Source organism: Chaetodon trifascialis, chromosome 8 (genome assembly GCF_039877785.1).
Source record: "Chaetodon trifascialis isolate fChaTrf1 chromosome 8, fChaTrf1.hap1, whole genome shotgun sequence".
Taxonomy (NCBI): domain Eukaryota; kingdom Metazoa; phylum Chordata; class Actinopteri; order Chaetodontiformes; family Chaetodontidae; genus Chaetodon; species Chaetodon trifascialis.
Genome location: NC_092063.1, coordinates 4,672,165 through 4,686,981, shown reverse-complemented (window position 1 = coordinate 4,686,981; position 14,817 = coordinate 4,672,165). Strand labels below are relative to the sequence as shown.

The following is a 14,817-nucleotide window of genomic DNA, read 5'->3' as shown; positions in this document are numbered from 1 at the left end:
GGCATGGAGAGAGGGACACGGGCATGGAGATAGAAAGAGGAATGGGATGGGTATAGGGGTATGGGAGGTGGTAGAAGGAGAAGGAGACAGGAGGTGAGAGTGTGGCGCCATTGGAGCTCCTCTGGGCTCCTTGCATCTCTCCCTGCTGCTGCTGCTGCTGCTCCTGCTGTCGCTCGAGCTGATTTTCCTCTGTACACTGGGTGGACGGTTACATCCACAAGGGAGGAAGGGGTAGACGGAGAGAGAGAGAGAGAGAGAGAGAGAGAGAGAGAGAGAGGGACAGAGAGTGTACACAGCGAGAGGACGGAAGCACAGCAATTGCCATAGGATTTGCATGTCAGCAGCGATGTATTGGGAACTGCCTCCCAGGCAAGGGCAGAGCTGACCAATGCTTCAACGCAGCCAGGAGCGCCACATCACAACTCTATTAGTGTCACACAGGCTGATGCATGTGCGTGTGTTTGTCTAATCTTGATGTGTGTGTGTGTGTGTGTGTGTGTGTGTGTGTGTGTGTGTGTGTGTGTGTCCGTGTGAGGCTCTTATCTGCAGGTTTTCATCTGGCTGTGTATGACCTAGCTTCATCGTGGCATTGAATGCTCAGTCTGTTTGGCTGGGGTAATTGAATGGCAGGGATGGAAAGTGACAGCTGTTGACTGGGACAAGCCAAGAGCTTTTTGTGCTGAAATTGGGGCCTCTTTTTCATGATGGAACCAGGAGGGGGGTTTCTGCACTTATACAGTCAGAATAAATGACTACATACAGACACTTGCTCTAGGCTGTGGCAGCTTTCAGCCCCTGCAGAGAAATATTAACTGGGCTGCTGCAGATGTGGGCATGTAGGCCTCATAAACTGCAGAAAACGCTAAAAGGACACAAAAGAAAAATGGCTGTTAACGGTAATGCATGACTATTATTAAACTACCTTGGAGGCATGGTAATACGTCTTCCACGAGCCCCTTTGTTGTACATCCTCACCATTTGAACAATCCAATCCATCCACATGCTGACAAAGGTATAATAAACTGCTTTTGAGATTAGACAACCCATGAGCTACAGAATTAAGACTGACATCCTTCTACAATGAGTGGTTTTTCTTGGCTGGGCTCCACACTGCCATTGCTGCAGCCCAAGGCCACAGAGATGATGTGTCTCTGACAATGTTTCTCTCTTTTCCTCTCGGATGTGGGATGTGCAGTTGGACGCTCGCTTGATCTTTTATTTGAATAATTTCTTCTTTGTCCCTTGACATGTAAGTCTCACAGAGTGGAGAGGCCTTCCTCTAGTGAATGCTAAATTGCATATAAACAGTCTTTATGAGTGGAAAGTTCACTATGTTCCACATCGGTGTGAATGTGACCAACACAATGCGACAGTCTATAGAGATTTCCTTGACATCTGCATTCAGTACGTACTGTATATATTCATGTCTTACTCATAGCATTAACTCGGTAATGGCAAGAAAGTTAGCTTCCTGACAAAGAAAGAAAAAAAAAACATGTCTTGGCACAATCTTTGGATAATTATCCTCAAGTATCACAAAAATACACAAAATAACAAAATGGGTCATTTAAGCAGTATGCATTGGTAATTAGCTGTTTTTGCAGCACTGGGTTTTGTCTGTGCAGAGTGGCTCATTTGGCCCACAGTCTGGAGCGGCGGTGCCACGGCGCAGCGGGCCGGCGTGTGTTTGAGGCCTGTCAGAGGCCTGTCATTGAAGCCCTGACAGAGGACAGAACAGCCTGCTCCAGCAAAGGGCCACAAGCTGCTCCTCTCCTCAGCTGGCTGGTTTGAAGGGGGGAACGGTACCATGAGTGAAAATGATTTCATATGGATGCTTATTATTGAACATGTTGGCACGCAATTCTGACCATTACGCTTTTATTATGCAGCGTTTTATAACAGCACAGCAGTTAGAGGTTTTTGAACTACTCTCACAATGAGGACCATTCATTAAGTGAAACATGTCCTGATATCGTTTGCGCCCTGAGCCATGTGAGGACATCCTCGCCGGGGGATCAAACAAGGACAGTCTATCCCTCAAACCGAGGGACCGCTTCTATTGATCCCAGGCACACTTTGGCTACTACTTGACTTTGCAGCGCTGTGATTTAGTGCTGACCTTGCATGCAGAACAGCTAATCCTGAGAATGTTTGTTGGGAGGAAAAGAATGATAAGGAGGGAAGAGAAAGGGGTCCCGCTGTTTTGCATTCTGTGAATAATATAATGAACTTGTGGGCAAAAAAATAAATAAATTGAGCAAACAAAACACTGCTGGGGTTTAAATTTGGAGGAAAGCAGCAGGGAGCACAGCTGCATTGTAACAAGCAGAAGCAGAAACAGACACTCGTGCTTCTCACCAGCCAGCCCGTTGACCATCGGAGGCCTCTCCTCTTCCTCCTCCTCCTCCGGCGCTGCACTGTCCTTTCTGTCCATCTTGCTGACGGAGGTTGTGCGTTTTCGCTGGACCTCCGTGTCAAATTCCTCGTCGAACAGGACCTGGTCCACCAGGTCCGGCTGCACGGGGCTGGGCTCTGCAGGGGGCTTCGGGGTCCCGTAGTAGTTGCCTGGAATGAGACGACAAAATACACTCATGAGTATGTTTCACCTCACATGTTTATTGTGGTGGCACGGTGGACAGTGGCAAGACTGTTGCCTCACAGCTAGGAGGGCCCAGATTCGATTCCCACTTGGGGCACTGTGGGCTGAGGGCGTGTCCTCCACCATGCCTTCGGTGCCTGCTGCCCCTTATCTCGAGGAAAGGGGCCTTTCTGTGTGGAGTTTGCATGTTCTGCCCGTGTTCACCTGGGTATCCTCCATAAAAATGAAACCCGCCTCTAAAAAACATGCACGAAGATCAGCACCTGACCGATGGTGACGAAAAGGAAACTGGGTCCCCGGGCGCCGGTCGGCTGGCAGCCCACCACTCCTGGTCTGCCACAGAGGAAGGACTACCAGGATGGGTCAAAAGCGGAGGAAGAATTTCACCGATGCATGTGTGTGTAGCGTGTTGTGTTGTGTGTGACAATTAAAGGGCTTTCTTTCTTTTCTTTTTCTATTGTACTCTCGATTACTGCACACCTAACCCTTACGCTCAGCTAACCCAGAATCTACCCCCACGCTCTGACCCCGCAGCAGCCCCTCGTGGAAGCGGGGACCTGGAAACAACATGGTCGTCGTGAGTACGGGCACACACACAGTCGCAAAGGTTAAACACCGTAGGAAAGAACTGCAGGTCTCGTCTTGGCTTTGCAGGACACCAGAGAACAGGAAGAGACAAACAAGCCCTGACGCAGCGGCAGAACCACTTTGTTCAGATCGAGGAGAGGCCATCTCACCTCAGCTGTAGCAGTTTTTTAACTGTCTTAAAAGCCACGGGGGAGTCTCATCGTTGGCTACAAATCATATCTGGCTGAGCTGTATTGGTTGGAACAAAATGAGGCCAGGCTTTTTCTGTCGTAACTCAGCTTTTGGAACAGTTTCTTAGATAAGAGAAAGTCTTTTTTTTTTTTTCCCCTCCCACTGGCGCCACTGCTGCTGCCAGTACAACGCACGCTGGAGAGGGTCATGTTGCCTCCCCAGACACAAACCTGCTGATCAGGCGCACCTTCCATAGCAGGAGCTTGAACAACTTGTTGGTTTACCATCTGCGACAAAGACGACCATGAGACAGAAAGGTTGTCTAATTCATGAATTAAATTCACATTTTGTTCTTTATTCTTAATGTCTTAATCTTTTTGTTGATGTGATGTATGTACAGTGTTTCTATATCTAAAATGCAGGTTTTTATGTGTTTTATATCATTATGATTCATCGCTGTCGTGGTCCCAGCCCTCAGACCAAACACAAAATCCTGGACTGTTGTTTTGTCATATTTACTGCTTCATTCCCAGGGGAACAGTGACAACAGCGTTTATGCCAAGGTGGGTTCTCAAGCACTCGATTGCCCCTTCGAGTCCATCCGCTTGCCTTTGCTGTCATGTTGGCGCCTAAGGCAGCGAGCAGCCTCACTCCACAGAGCGAGTCTTTCCTCCGCTATAGGAGGGGATGACCCACTTTACCACTCATTACCTTCGCTCTCCGTGCAACAGCACGAGGAATAACAGAAAGAATGAAAACTTAAAAGCACAGGAGGTGAGAAAACAGTTGGGAAATGATGGTACAAATATTGATTCACTGGTTGTTCTCAGTCTCTGGGAGACCGCAGCCCTCCGGTGTTTGTGTGGGACTGAGACCGAGCTGTGTCTGAGAGGCTGAACATTGTATTGTAACAGTTAAACGGTGCATCGGGGAGCGGACAGGCACTGTGACGGAGGAGTCCACCGGGAGGAGGAGAGCGAAACGAGAACGGGAACAAAGGAGGAAGGACGGGGAGGCTGAGGGAAAGAGAGAGCACTTTTCTTACTGACGGAAATTTTGTGACAAGGGAATTAAAGTTCCACACAGCAAAGTGATGTTTGCTTTGGGTCTAATTTCTCTCATTTAAAGAAATATTTTCAAAAGCCTGTTCAACCATCGTTTGAACGTAAGACAAACAAGACAGGATACAGACTGATGTGCATGTAAATACAGTCATACATAATAACTGATTAAGGTAATTACATTAATCCGTGTTTTAATTTATGAAGCGTTAATATCAGTTCCTCACTGAAAACCATTAAATTCTTTACCAGGTTTGGAATTAATAGGATGCTTACTGACGGAATGCAAATTGAGGGAGCTAAATTAGAAGTGGTAATTTGCTCTGTGCACTCCCCAGTTTCTCAAGCTCACACAAAGGTGCATGTAGCCTCTGTAAGTACCTATTAGCAAGGAGCTGGGAGACATTGGCCACAATAAGGAAGTGCACTGAGATGGATCATGTTGTAATTATACTCTACTAATGAGCCACAGTATGAAAAGCCGCCATTGACGAGAATTTACAACTCAGTGTGGATGTGAAACCACGCGACGTGCAAAAGAACAGGAGCAGGCTGTTTTTAACTTAACCTACAGGACAGAGTGAGACGTCTCTTTGCAGAGTCTTTGGGCTAAGATCGCTAAATGAGCTGTTTGCATGTGGCTCCTCATTTGGCTTTCACCTCCAGTAATTTCAACAAAAAGCATGTTTTAATTTAGCATCATATATCCTGTCACTGTGGGGCACAGCCGGGCTCCCCAGACATCTACAGTCAGTTCTATTATTTTACTCAGCGCATGTACAACCATACTGTAATATACAACAGTACTGACTAATTATCCACAGCTTCATTTAATAGAGTGCTCAGTCCTTTTAATATTCTAATGGGCCAAAAATAAATGTGCACAGTCGTTCTTTTGATGTGACAAATGCATATAGTGTGTTTTATCATATCAAAGATTTCAACTAGCTGCAGCAATTAGATTAAATTATTGAAAAGAGCCGGGACATGGGCAACAAGAACGGGCTCGATCAAACAGATGGATATTTGTGATTCTAATAGATAAGTGATAAATAAAGACGTGAGTGAGCAACTAAAGAATAATAGACTAAATAATGCGGATGTGACCAAATTAAAGTGGTGGAAGAATAAAACCAAACTCCATAGACACTTTGAGTGGAAAAAGCGGTTGTGAATTAGCTTGCCTGTCAACACAATAAAATACTGAAAACTGGTGGTCCAGAATGAGCCATCAGTGTTAGACCGGCAGAGGACAGAAACCAGTTGTCCCAGTTGATCCTCTGAATTGAATGTAGTTGAACAGTGGGCTGCTGGTTTGCTTCCCCTCACGACTGACGCCATCTAGAGAGCAAGAGGGGCAGAGAAAACCCCGATCTAACCTTTCCCTGAGCCTCATTAAAAGATGTCCAATGTCTCATTACCAGGACAAAGACCTCCCCTGCTGGGACGCCGGGACAAATTCTAAAATAAGTCCGGATATGAGCAGGGTGTCTGGTCACTGTTGGCAGCCCTGACGATGTCAGAGTGACCACCTCAAAGCTTAATTAGTGCCTTAGATTAATGGACTGTTCAATCTTGGAAAAAGTAAAAAGAAAAAACCTGGGAGCCTCCACGCCAGCAGCTCCCCATGACCGTGTGTGTGTGTGTGTGTGTGTGTGTGTGTGTGTGTGTGTGTGTGTGTGCAAAAACAGCCACCTGTTGATGCGGGCGCTGAATCCACACATCAACATGCTGCGATCTATCATAAAGGGAACAATGAGTGAGAAGCAACAGCACAAAAAAAGGAAGAGTTAAGAAATACTGTAACATCATGGAGGGACTCATCCTTCCTGCAGGCTGTTCGCCAATGACGGATCAAATTTCTGACCTTAGGATTCTATAGGCTGTACTGTTGGTCGCCCACTCACAGAGATACGATACGAGCATTTCAAGCAATTATGCACACACATATGCAAAATGTACACTTCCTACTGTTCTGTGCGACTGACTAAAACTGCTGAGGTTCATGTACGTCTCAATTTGGCTGCTATGCTTAACCTTTAAGAGGCAAGTCTGTCTGAAGCGCAGAAAAGAACAGCGGATACAAATATTACGACTCATCACGCCGTCAAAGTTGGCATTTTCGGTCATCGGCGGCTTACGTAATTCCAATCTCGCTTCCCTTTTTGTCACGCGGTGGCAAAATGACAAGTAGCGGCGGTGTTAAAGGTAACAGCAGCAGCAACAGTGTGCACAGAGGGCTGATAATTTCAGCAGTGTTATTACATTAAAGCTCTTTTTGCAGCCTTGTGAGAGTGGTGGGTGGACAGTGCAAAGCAAAGCCGTTTTCATTTTAACAGCCTGGGCCAACACTCGCTTGGCAGTGTCAGCGAATTACACAGTCATTCACTCATGTTACACATGCAGGGTCGTGTTTGCTGCCAGGAAGAAGTAGTTCCATGTCGAAGGGAACACTTTCTTTTTTTTAAACTTTGCTTCCCATTAAAAGGCTGCCGTGCACGGAGAGACCCCGACGCTGAACCGTGCATGCGTGTTGATGGGTGAGAAAGAACGCGCGCGCATGTGTGTGTGTGTGTGTGTGTGTGTGTGTGTGTGTGTGTGCAGATGTCACGTTTCAGTCAGCAGCTGCCAGCATATCTCATCTCCGACTTACGAGAATCTGAATAAAATGCGAGTCGGACTGTGACCATCTGCACTGAGACATAACCTCTTTAAATCGCGCTGTATCACTGAGAAAAACTTCATTATGAGCTGTGATAGAAGTGCTAGAGAGCATGCAGTCATGGTCATTTAGCGAAGGGAAACGCGAGCAAATGGATTTGAGGCAATGTTTTCAAACACAAATGGAAATCGGAGCCACCCCATATGTTGTGGAAGTTCGGGAAAACCTCTCAAGGGCTTATTGTCTGGCTCGGCCTCCACCAGCTCCCCCCAACCCCACCCTCTCTCCCTGCGTTTATCCCCCTGCCTCTGTGAACCTGCCAACCGCAGTCACAGACCCTCATTAATCATTGAGGTTGGGCTCCCAGTCTCTTGGGCAGTGCCCAGTTTGCCCAGGCCTCACCGCTGACTGCCAGTGCCCCAGGCGGGTGAAGCCCATCTTGTGCTCCAGCCTTGGCACAGGGCTCCGGCGCTGCTTGGCATGGATGCCCACACTTTACGAGCCAACCTTGTCAACTCTGCATTCCTCTACTCCCTGTGTGTGTGTGTGTGTGTGTGTGTGTGTGTGTGTGTGTGTGTGTGTGTGTGTGTGTGTGTGTGTGTGTGTGTGTGTGTGTGGCGAGATGACCTGCCTCTCATAAATAAACTTCCCTTCTACTTTATGTTCATCTCCTCAGTCTGCGTAGTGACACCCAGGATAAATTACACACCCTTCCTGCCTTTACTTTCATCCTTATTTTTCTTATTAAGCTGCTCTCATCCATCCTAATCCCTCGCTCTTTATCCATTTATCTTCTGTTCTTCCACTTTTAGATTTTAGTTTTTTGTTCTTGTATGCTATTTGGATGCGTCCAATAACAGCTCTAATCCAACTCCTGTGCTTTCAGCGGCACAGTTCTCAGAGGCGAGGCACTTTTTAATCTTTCTAGCCTCCGTTTTGCCAGTTCCTGGGAGTGGGCAGCTGTTGCTAGTGCAGCACCTTTGCACCCTCCCTCCTCTGTGACTTCTGGCCGGTTGCCCTGTTTCTATCTAATCCACGGCTATGCAGCTTTGCCTCAGAACTTCACAAAGCCTATAACACCAAAAAAGACCCTATTATAAAATGGTTGTAGGGAATGCGGTGCAGTAAAACAAGGGGACGGTAAATGGTCATTTCTTCTCTAGTAAAGTCCATGATTGTCAAAGGGAATACATTCTGTACTGCACAAAGGGGATTTCATCATCGACTTCCCCTGTCAAATTGGCGCCGAACAGGCTTACAACTACAGTCTGTAACTGTCAGCTAGAATGAAAGTACCATAGCGCTGTCCGGTCTATAACTCGCGTCCTTTTTTTTATTTGTCCGAGCCTTTTATGCTTCGTTCGCGCTGTGCACTTCTGTCCTGTTCTGCATTTCCAACGCATCCTCGCAGAAGGCCACTTTTATGCCGACCCATGAAACTACCTCCCCAATCAAGGTAATGCTTCCCATCCAGTCAAACATGCAAACACGGACTGTGCAGGCATACGGCCTAATAGACTCCCATGACAATCAGTCTGCTGATCTGGAACCAGCTTGCTTTATACAAGCAGAGAAGAGAGCCCATAACATGCTGATATATGGAAGACATACTAAATAAATGTTAACACAACTTGGAGAATAGTAAGACAGAAAAGACATGTCTTCATATCAACCTTGTACCAACCTCACTGTTGCTAACAGAGCAGAGAGACACCTGCTTTCCCTGAATTTCGCTTGTCCATTTCGGCTCCCTGTCTCTGTCATGAATGATTCATACGGCTGGCTTTCCTGCACCGTGAGGGGTAGAAAATTGGATATGCCCTAATTCACATACATGCACACACTCTCGCACACACGCAAATCTAATTCTTGGGAGTTTGGGCACAGCCAAGGTAACAAGTATTACTCCCACCCTGACACTTCCATCATTCTGTAAAACTAAAACTGCCAAACTAATCTCTTTGTTTTTGTGCCGTTCAAACGCTCCCATCCACTCCACCGACAGCTGAGTCAACTTTGCCGCTAAGACCTGCTTGGAATGCAGAGAGCGACTGTCGGGGGCTGAGAATGTAGTGGATTAATGCCGGGGAGTAATCATAAACACGGACAATTTTCCTCTTTTATGCCTGGTTTAGTGTTTTGTTCTAACACTGGCCTCCTGAAATAACTTCTATTATTGGTGAGAGATATGACAACCAACCTGTGAAACGCTCATTGTCTCATACATTGGCTCCAGCAGAGCAGTGGGAGTGAATGTCACTATTGGTTTCAGATTAACCACGGGTACATCAAGCCCCTGTTGTTCACAGGTCTGGAGGATTAGTCACAGCTGTGAACATGGCCGCCCAGGTCGATGTTTCCATTCAATCAGGCGCAGGTACAGTAAGGTCTCATTCAGACAGAGAAGCACAACATGCACTGAAGAAGCTCGGCATGTTGGGGAGGGAGGGATGAAAAATGACTGACTGCAATGAGAAAGTAGGTTGGAACAGAGTGCGGTTTTCCCCGAGCCCTTGACACTCAAAGTTCAGCTCAGATTTAGTCCCACAAGAGGAAAATTCTTTTTTGCAGCATGGAAACAATAAAACACAACAAAACAAGAGAAGACATAAGGAAATGTGAACACTACACACACAGCACCAAGAGTACGTGAGATTAAAAGCTGCAGCAAATGAGAACCGGGGTGAGATTAAAGTGCAAGGCTCCACCAAGAGGCGGTTTATGGTATATTTAATTGAAGTGTGTTTGTTGCATCCAGAATTCAATCAAAATTGTATTCTGTTAAAGCTAAACCTGCATCTCTGACCAAAGGGGACGATGTAAAATTCATTAAACGGGGAAATCCAGGCAGCGCCTCCACAAAAAGTTCAACTATCTTCACACACCACTCAGTGCTGTTTTAAAATGTGTCCCCAAAGCATTGCACGTCTGCGTGAATTACGACTAATTTTACAGCACACGGCCTGTAGCGACTACTAACAGATCTGTAGTCAATGACTAACTCACCATGAGGAAATCATTCGTTAGGTGGGAAATATCTCTCCCTCTCTTTCCCTGCCCTCCAGTGAGTCTGCCTGACTGTCTGTACTTCAGTGTTTGCGTGTGAAAAGTTCATCCAACAGTTTATCTGTGGTGAATCACAGGTCAAAAGTCTGGGCATTAATGATTAACTTTCTGAGGGCTTCTGAATCTATGCCTCCAGTACACACACGGTTACGTTGCATTAAGCCGGGAAGGGCAGAGCAGATCCATTATTCATTCTGTTGACTGGTTCATAGCCTCAGGGATGAAGGCCCAGTCTCCCAGGGGTGGGTGTGGGACAGAGGGCAGATGAGAGCGCTCTTACAACATGCGTAGAGGACCAGGATGAAGTTCTTCTCAGCAAGAAACTCACCTGGGGATATATTATCTCTGGTTCGTTCACATTTTACGGTGACAGGCTGATGGCATGCGCAATGCGTTGACTTCACCCGATGACCTAACAGTGCACAGCTCAGCAAATTCACGAGAGAACTAATAACCCGAGAGTCGCGTGGGGATTGATCCTCAGCTGCAGCCGTGTCCCCCGGGGCGGACCCGACGTACTGTACTGTCCTCTGTCTTCGGAGAGTAGTTTTTCTCTGATGGTTTTCCCGAATTAGCTTTGTTCTATTCTAGCTCATTTGTTTTCACACCAGACCTTTCAGTGGAGTCTGTCGCTGCTGTGAAAGCTGTCAACTAAATCCAAACAAACAGCCTGAGACACCCTGAAAAGCTGCCTGTTCAAAATGAACTCCGGTGCAGTTCGTTCGTATCGGCAAAACTGACCAAGCGCAGGATTTTATGGGAGCAGATATGTGATTTTAGCATCGATTCAAAGGCTGAAGTACCACTTAATCCATCTGTGACTGCTATAAGCAGCGCAGGAAGCCAATCTATGTAAGATTGCGTATTTTGGCAGTCCCTCATTAAAAAGTAAATATCCCCCTATAATATTATGGTAAAAGTCGTCTGTTTCATCCTGTTCCCACCTGTTCCTCATTATTCATGGCACAAGGTCGAGCTGCAGTCTCGACTGCTAATGTTCACTTTCAGTTACTTCTTGCTGAGCTCTCACTGAGGACATAAATACACACATAAAAGGCAGTGAAGTGCTGCATGACCTGCTGTCAGTCACAGGATTTTCTTTCCCCGTGTGGGCCCGTGTAGTGGTGGTGATGCATTCAAGAGAGTCTGAAAAACGTCTCAGTGCATCAGTGTTTAATGTTGTCTTACCACAATCGGCCTTAGGAGAACTTTGCTTTTCCTACAAAACATAACAAGTCTCAGAATTGAACCGAGCGTTCGATGCCAACTTCCAGCATTTACGTCTTCTAGCGCTTGTACCAAAGCAAAGTTTGTAACACAAAAATCAATATTTAATTCAATATCCAGCCCCAGCTGCAGTACAGGGAAAGTCGATCCTGACAGATTTCCAGTCACAAATTCATACCAGCTCAAATCAACATAGTTTTTGAACTCATTCTGCTTCCACCTTCAAAATAAACTGGCTATATATTCATCATCTACAGCAGGAGTCCTCAACTGCATTTGTCTGAGGGACAGAATTTTTCGAAGAAGACACTGCAGGGGCTGGACTTTCAAAACACAAAATGAAACAAAAAAACAACGACAAAAAAAGTCATATTAGGCTCTTATTGTTTGCTATTTTCACTTTCTGACAAAATAGATGCTATTTTTATGATCCGATACCAGTGTGAACAAACCATGGAAAATCCATAATGATAACAAGAAACTTCACTAGAAAATGCTCTCAGACCTCCACCAAGAAGGCCGTCAGGGCTAAAACCAAAAGCCAAAGTTCAGCTATGATTGAATGAGTCCTTATCTCAACTAAAGACTCCTCTTTGGGATCCCAGGAGGCAAACAAAAACACTCAGCCTGAGACTCAATGCAACAGTTGTCCAATGAAAATGAAACTAAAACAGCTCCGCAGTGCGGCCAGGGAACGGCCGGCCTGGGACCCGAGCTGTTTGGTGGGGGGTCCACGGAGTCGCGAGGACGGAGATGGAGAATAATTTGGCTGTGCAGAAGAGATGAGCTTCGGGTGAGCGTTTTCTGGATTCATTAAAATTTGCAGGCCGTATTGGGAGCTTCAGCTGGAAGCTGGACGTGGCTGTAACAGCTGATCTGTGGAGCTGTGGAGCTGCAGTACATGTCGTGTTGGGACTTACCATCATAGGTGCCGCTCTCCAGCAGCAGTCCACCTTCCTCCAGTTCACGGAATTCCCCCACACTGATGAAATTGTAGTCCACTCCGGGAACTTCCCCCTCTCTGGGCTGCCGAGTGGTGCCTGCCAACAATAACACACTTTAAGACAGAGGGACGGTCCAGACGAATGGACTGTGCTATTCATTAATATGGGGGTGGGTGGGGGAGCTGGAAGTGACACTGCATCCAACATGCCCACAGGGATGAGATTCAAGTCCAAATACAGCACTCAGGGGTACATCTGTGTCTACATCATGAATAGTCAACAGAGATGAGACCACGGAGCAAAGAATTCATTATCAAAATGTGAAACAGAGAAAACACTGCAGCACAGCTGTCAGAATGCAGAGCAAGTGTAACTGATGATAATGATCATGAGCAGGATTTTAATTGCACACTTTTACTTTGACTTCTGTGTGCAACGGCACCTTCAGTCCTTAAGGATGCAATTAAATACCATACGAATGCCACGAATGAGTGAGGAGAATTAGAGAAGATGGAACAAGAACGGATTTCACTGTTGACCTTCTGCATATTTGTCAAATAATGACACTACTTTTATTTCTGCTGTGTACTCACAAAGCAATTTCTCCTCAAACCTCACATTTCCCCGGTATCCATGGCAATATAATGCAATTTAATGACAGCATAAAAAGGTATGGACTTGTCAGCATAAAGCGGTAAAAAATCTTATTAATGGCTTTTTCTGAGAGATCAGTATGTGCAGTAAACCAAACAATGACTGCGGGAGCTGAGTTTACAGTTAACTCTTACATTTATGCCTGAAGACCTTCACCTTCACAAAGCCCTGTCCACTAAGGTGAAAGGTGAATGGCAGTGCAGAAAGTATTCAGATCCTGTAATTAAGTGATAATATCACACTGTAAAAATACTTTAATCATTAAAAATGCTAGTTAAATAAAGTCTGTGTAATCAGGAAAATGTACTTAAAACATGAAAAATAAAAGTACTCAATCCAGAAAAATGCCTCGTGTGACACTTGTGTAAACTGTTGAGTATTTGGGTAAAACATAACTGTATTTGTTTCATTTGGAAGAATTGTAACTGATGCTGTCAAATGACTGCCGTGAAGTAAAAAGTAGTGGAGTAGAAGTAGAAAGCGGCATGAAAAGAGGAGCCTCACAGTACAAGTACCTCACATTTGGAGCTATTTCCAAGACTTTTCAGGTTCAGGTTCATAAACCAAGGCGAAACTCTCCAAGGTCTCAGGAGTAAAAATCAGAGACGTGTTTTACAACACGCCGTCTCATTGTTGCCAGTTATGACGGTCAAGGTCGGCCGCTTTATGCCTGAGACAATCCTGAAGCAGCAACAGCAGCAACACGGGTTCCAACTTTTCACATTTTCTCCCTGATCTCCTTTTTAAAATATTGAATTTGCTTTTTATCTAAAACACACTCCCACTCCAAAAAGCTCTACACTGTATTCCAGTTTCTGCAAAGTTCCAGTCATTAAATCATAATCCAGCCTAAGTGCTGCATCTGGTTAAGAAAGAGTCATGTTTTGCCTTATTGATGCTCTCGTCTGTGAGACACTGAAAACATATTGTTATGAAAATGATTTCACGCTCGCCGACATGCCGACTCTGCTTACCGTCATTTTAGATGTAATCAGGGCTTTTACAGTACCTCAGCTGAACTGCTGCTATCTGGCTGTGCTGCAGGCACGAGGGATTTTACCTCCGAGTTTAATAGGAACCTGTCCCCATTCTTCATTTTCTTTCTGTGTCAACATCCATCCTGACTGCAGTGTGAGCCTTCACATCTGAAACAGCTTAGTCTATTGCAGAGACAATCTTTTATTATGTCAACCAGAGCAATCAGAGGAGGCCAGCTAAGCCACAGAGGGAGGAGGAAAGATGAGCTTGTATCTGGAAGAGGGGATGAGGAAATGTGCCGATTTAGCTTCTGATTGTTTACTCCCTTAATTCACTTGAAGATTCTCAACTTGGCTGGATCTGTTTCACCACCTTTACTGTTTAAATTCTCATAACAGCATCACAGGGCATTGTAATTACACTTCCATCATCTGGTGTCTCAAGTGCTGCGAGAACATACTGTAATTTCAAGAGAGAGGATTACACCGTGAAAAGAAAACGAGGAAACAAAGGCTGCGGATGCTGATGCGTTGTAGATGGCTGAATCGCTTGCGTCTCCACACCTGGACAGCTGCGAGGGAACAGTATTATTACAGCCGGCCGTGTGGAGAGGGATTGCTAAGAAACTAGAAATTTAATCATCTGAGAGGAGCGCTGGGATGAGGAGCTTTGAAGAAAAGACAAGAGGAAATTTGCCTCTCGTTTCTCACTGGGAAAGAACGCAGCGCTTTAACTTCCATCTTGAGTGTGTTTCCTCACAGGCTCCGCTTTGAAGAGATGAAACAGCCACATGAAAACAATATAGGACAAAAGCGTCAAACTGAAAAGTAGTGGTAGTTAGTAGGTCTGCAGGGGCTGCTGTGGAAC

At 45.7% G+C, this 14,817-nt stretch overlaps 1 protein-coding gene across 3 annotated transcripts in view; it reads right to left on the bottom strand.

Moving 5' to 3' along the window:
* Positions 1 to 14,817, bottom strand: part of magi3a (membrane associated guanylate kinase, WW and PDZ domain containing 3a) — a 105,102-nt gene that overhangs the window by 23,225 nt on the left and 67,060 nt on the right. For all 3 annotated transcript variants that reach the window (XM_070967818.1, XM_070967819.1, XM_070967820.1), the window contains exons 3-4: positions 12,295 to 12,414; positions 2,359 to 2,565 (exon numbers count right to left, since the gene is read on the bottom strand). In XM_070967818.1, coding sequence (XP_070823919.1) covers positions 2,359 to 2,565; positions 12,295 to 12,414 — 327 coding nt within the window. The remainder of the gene's footprint in view (positions 1 to 2,358; positions 2,566 to 12,294; positions 12,415 to 14,817) is intronic.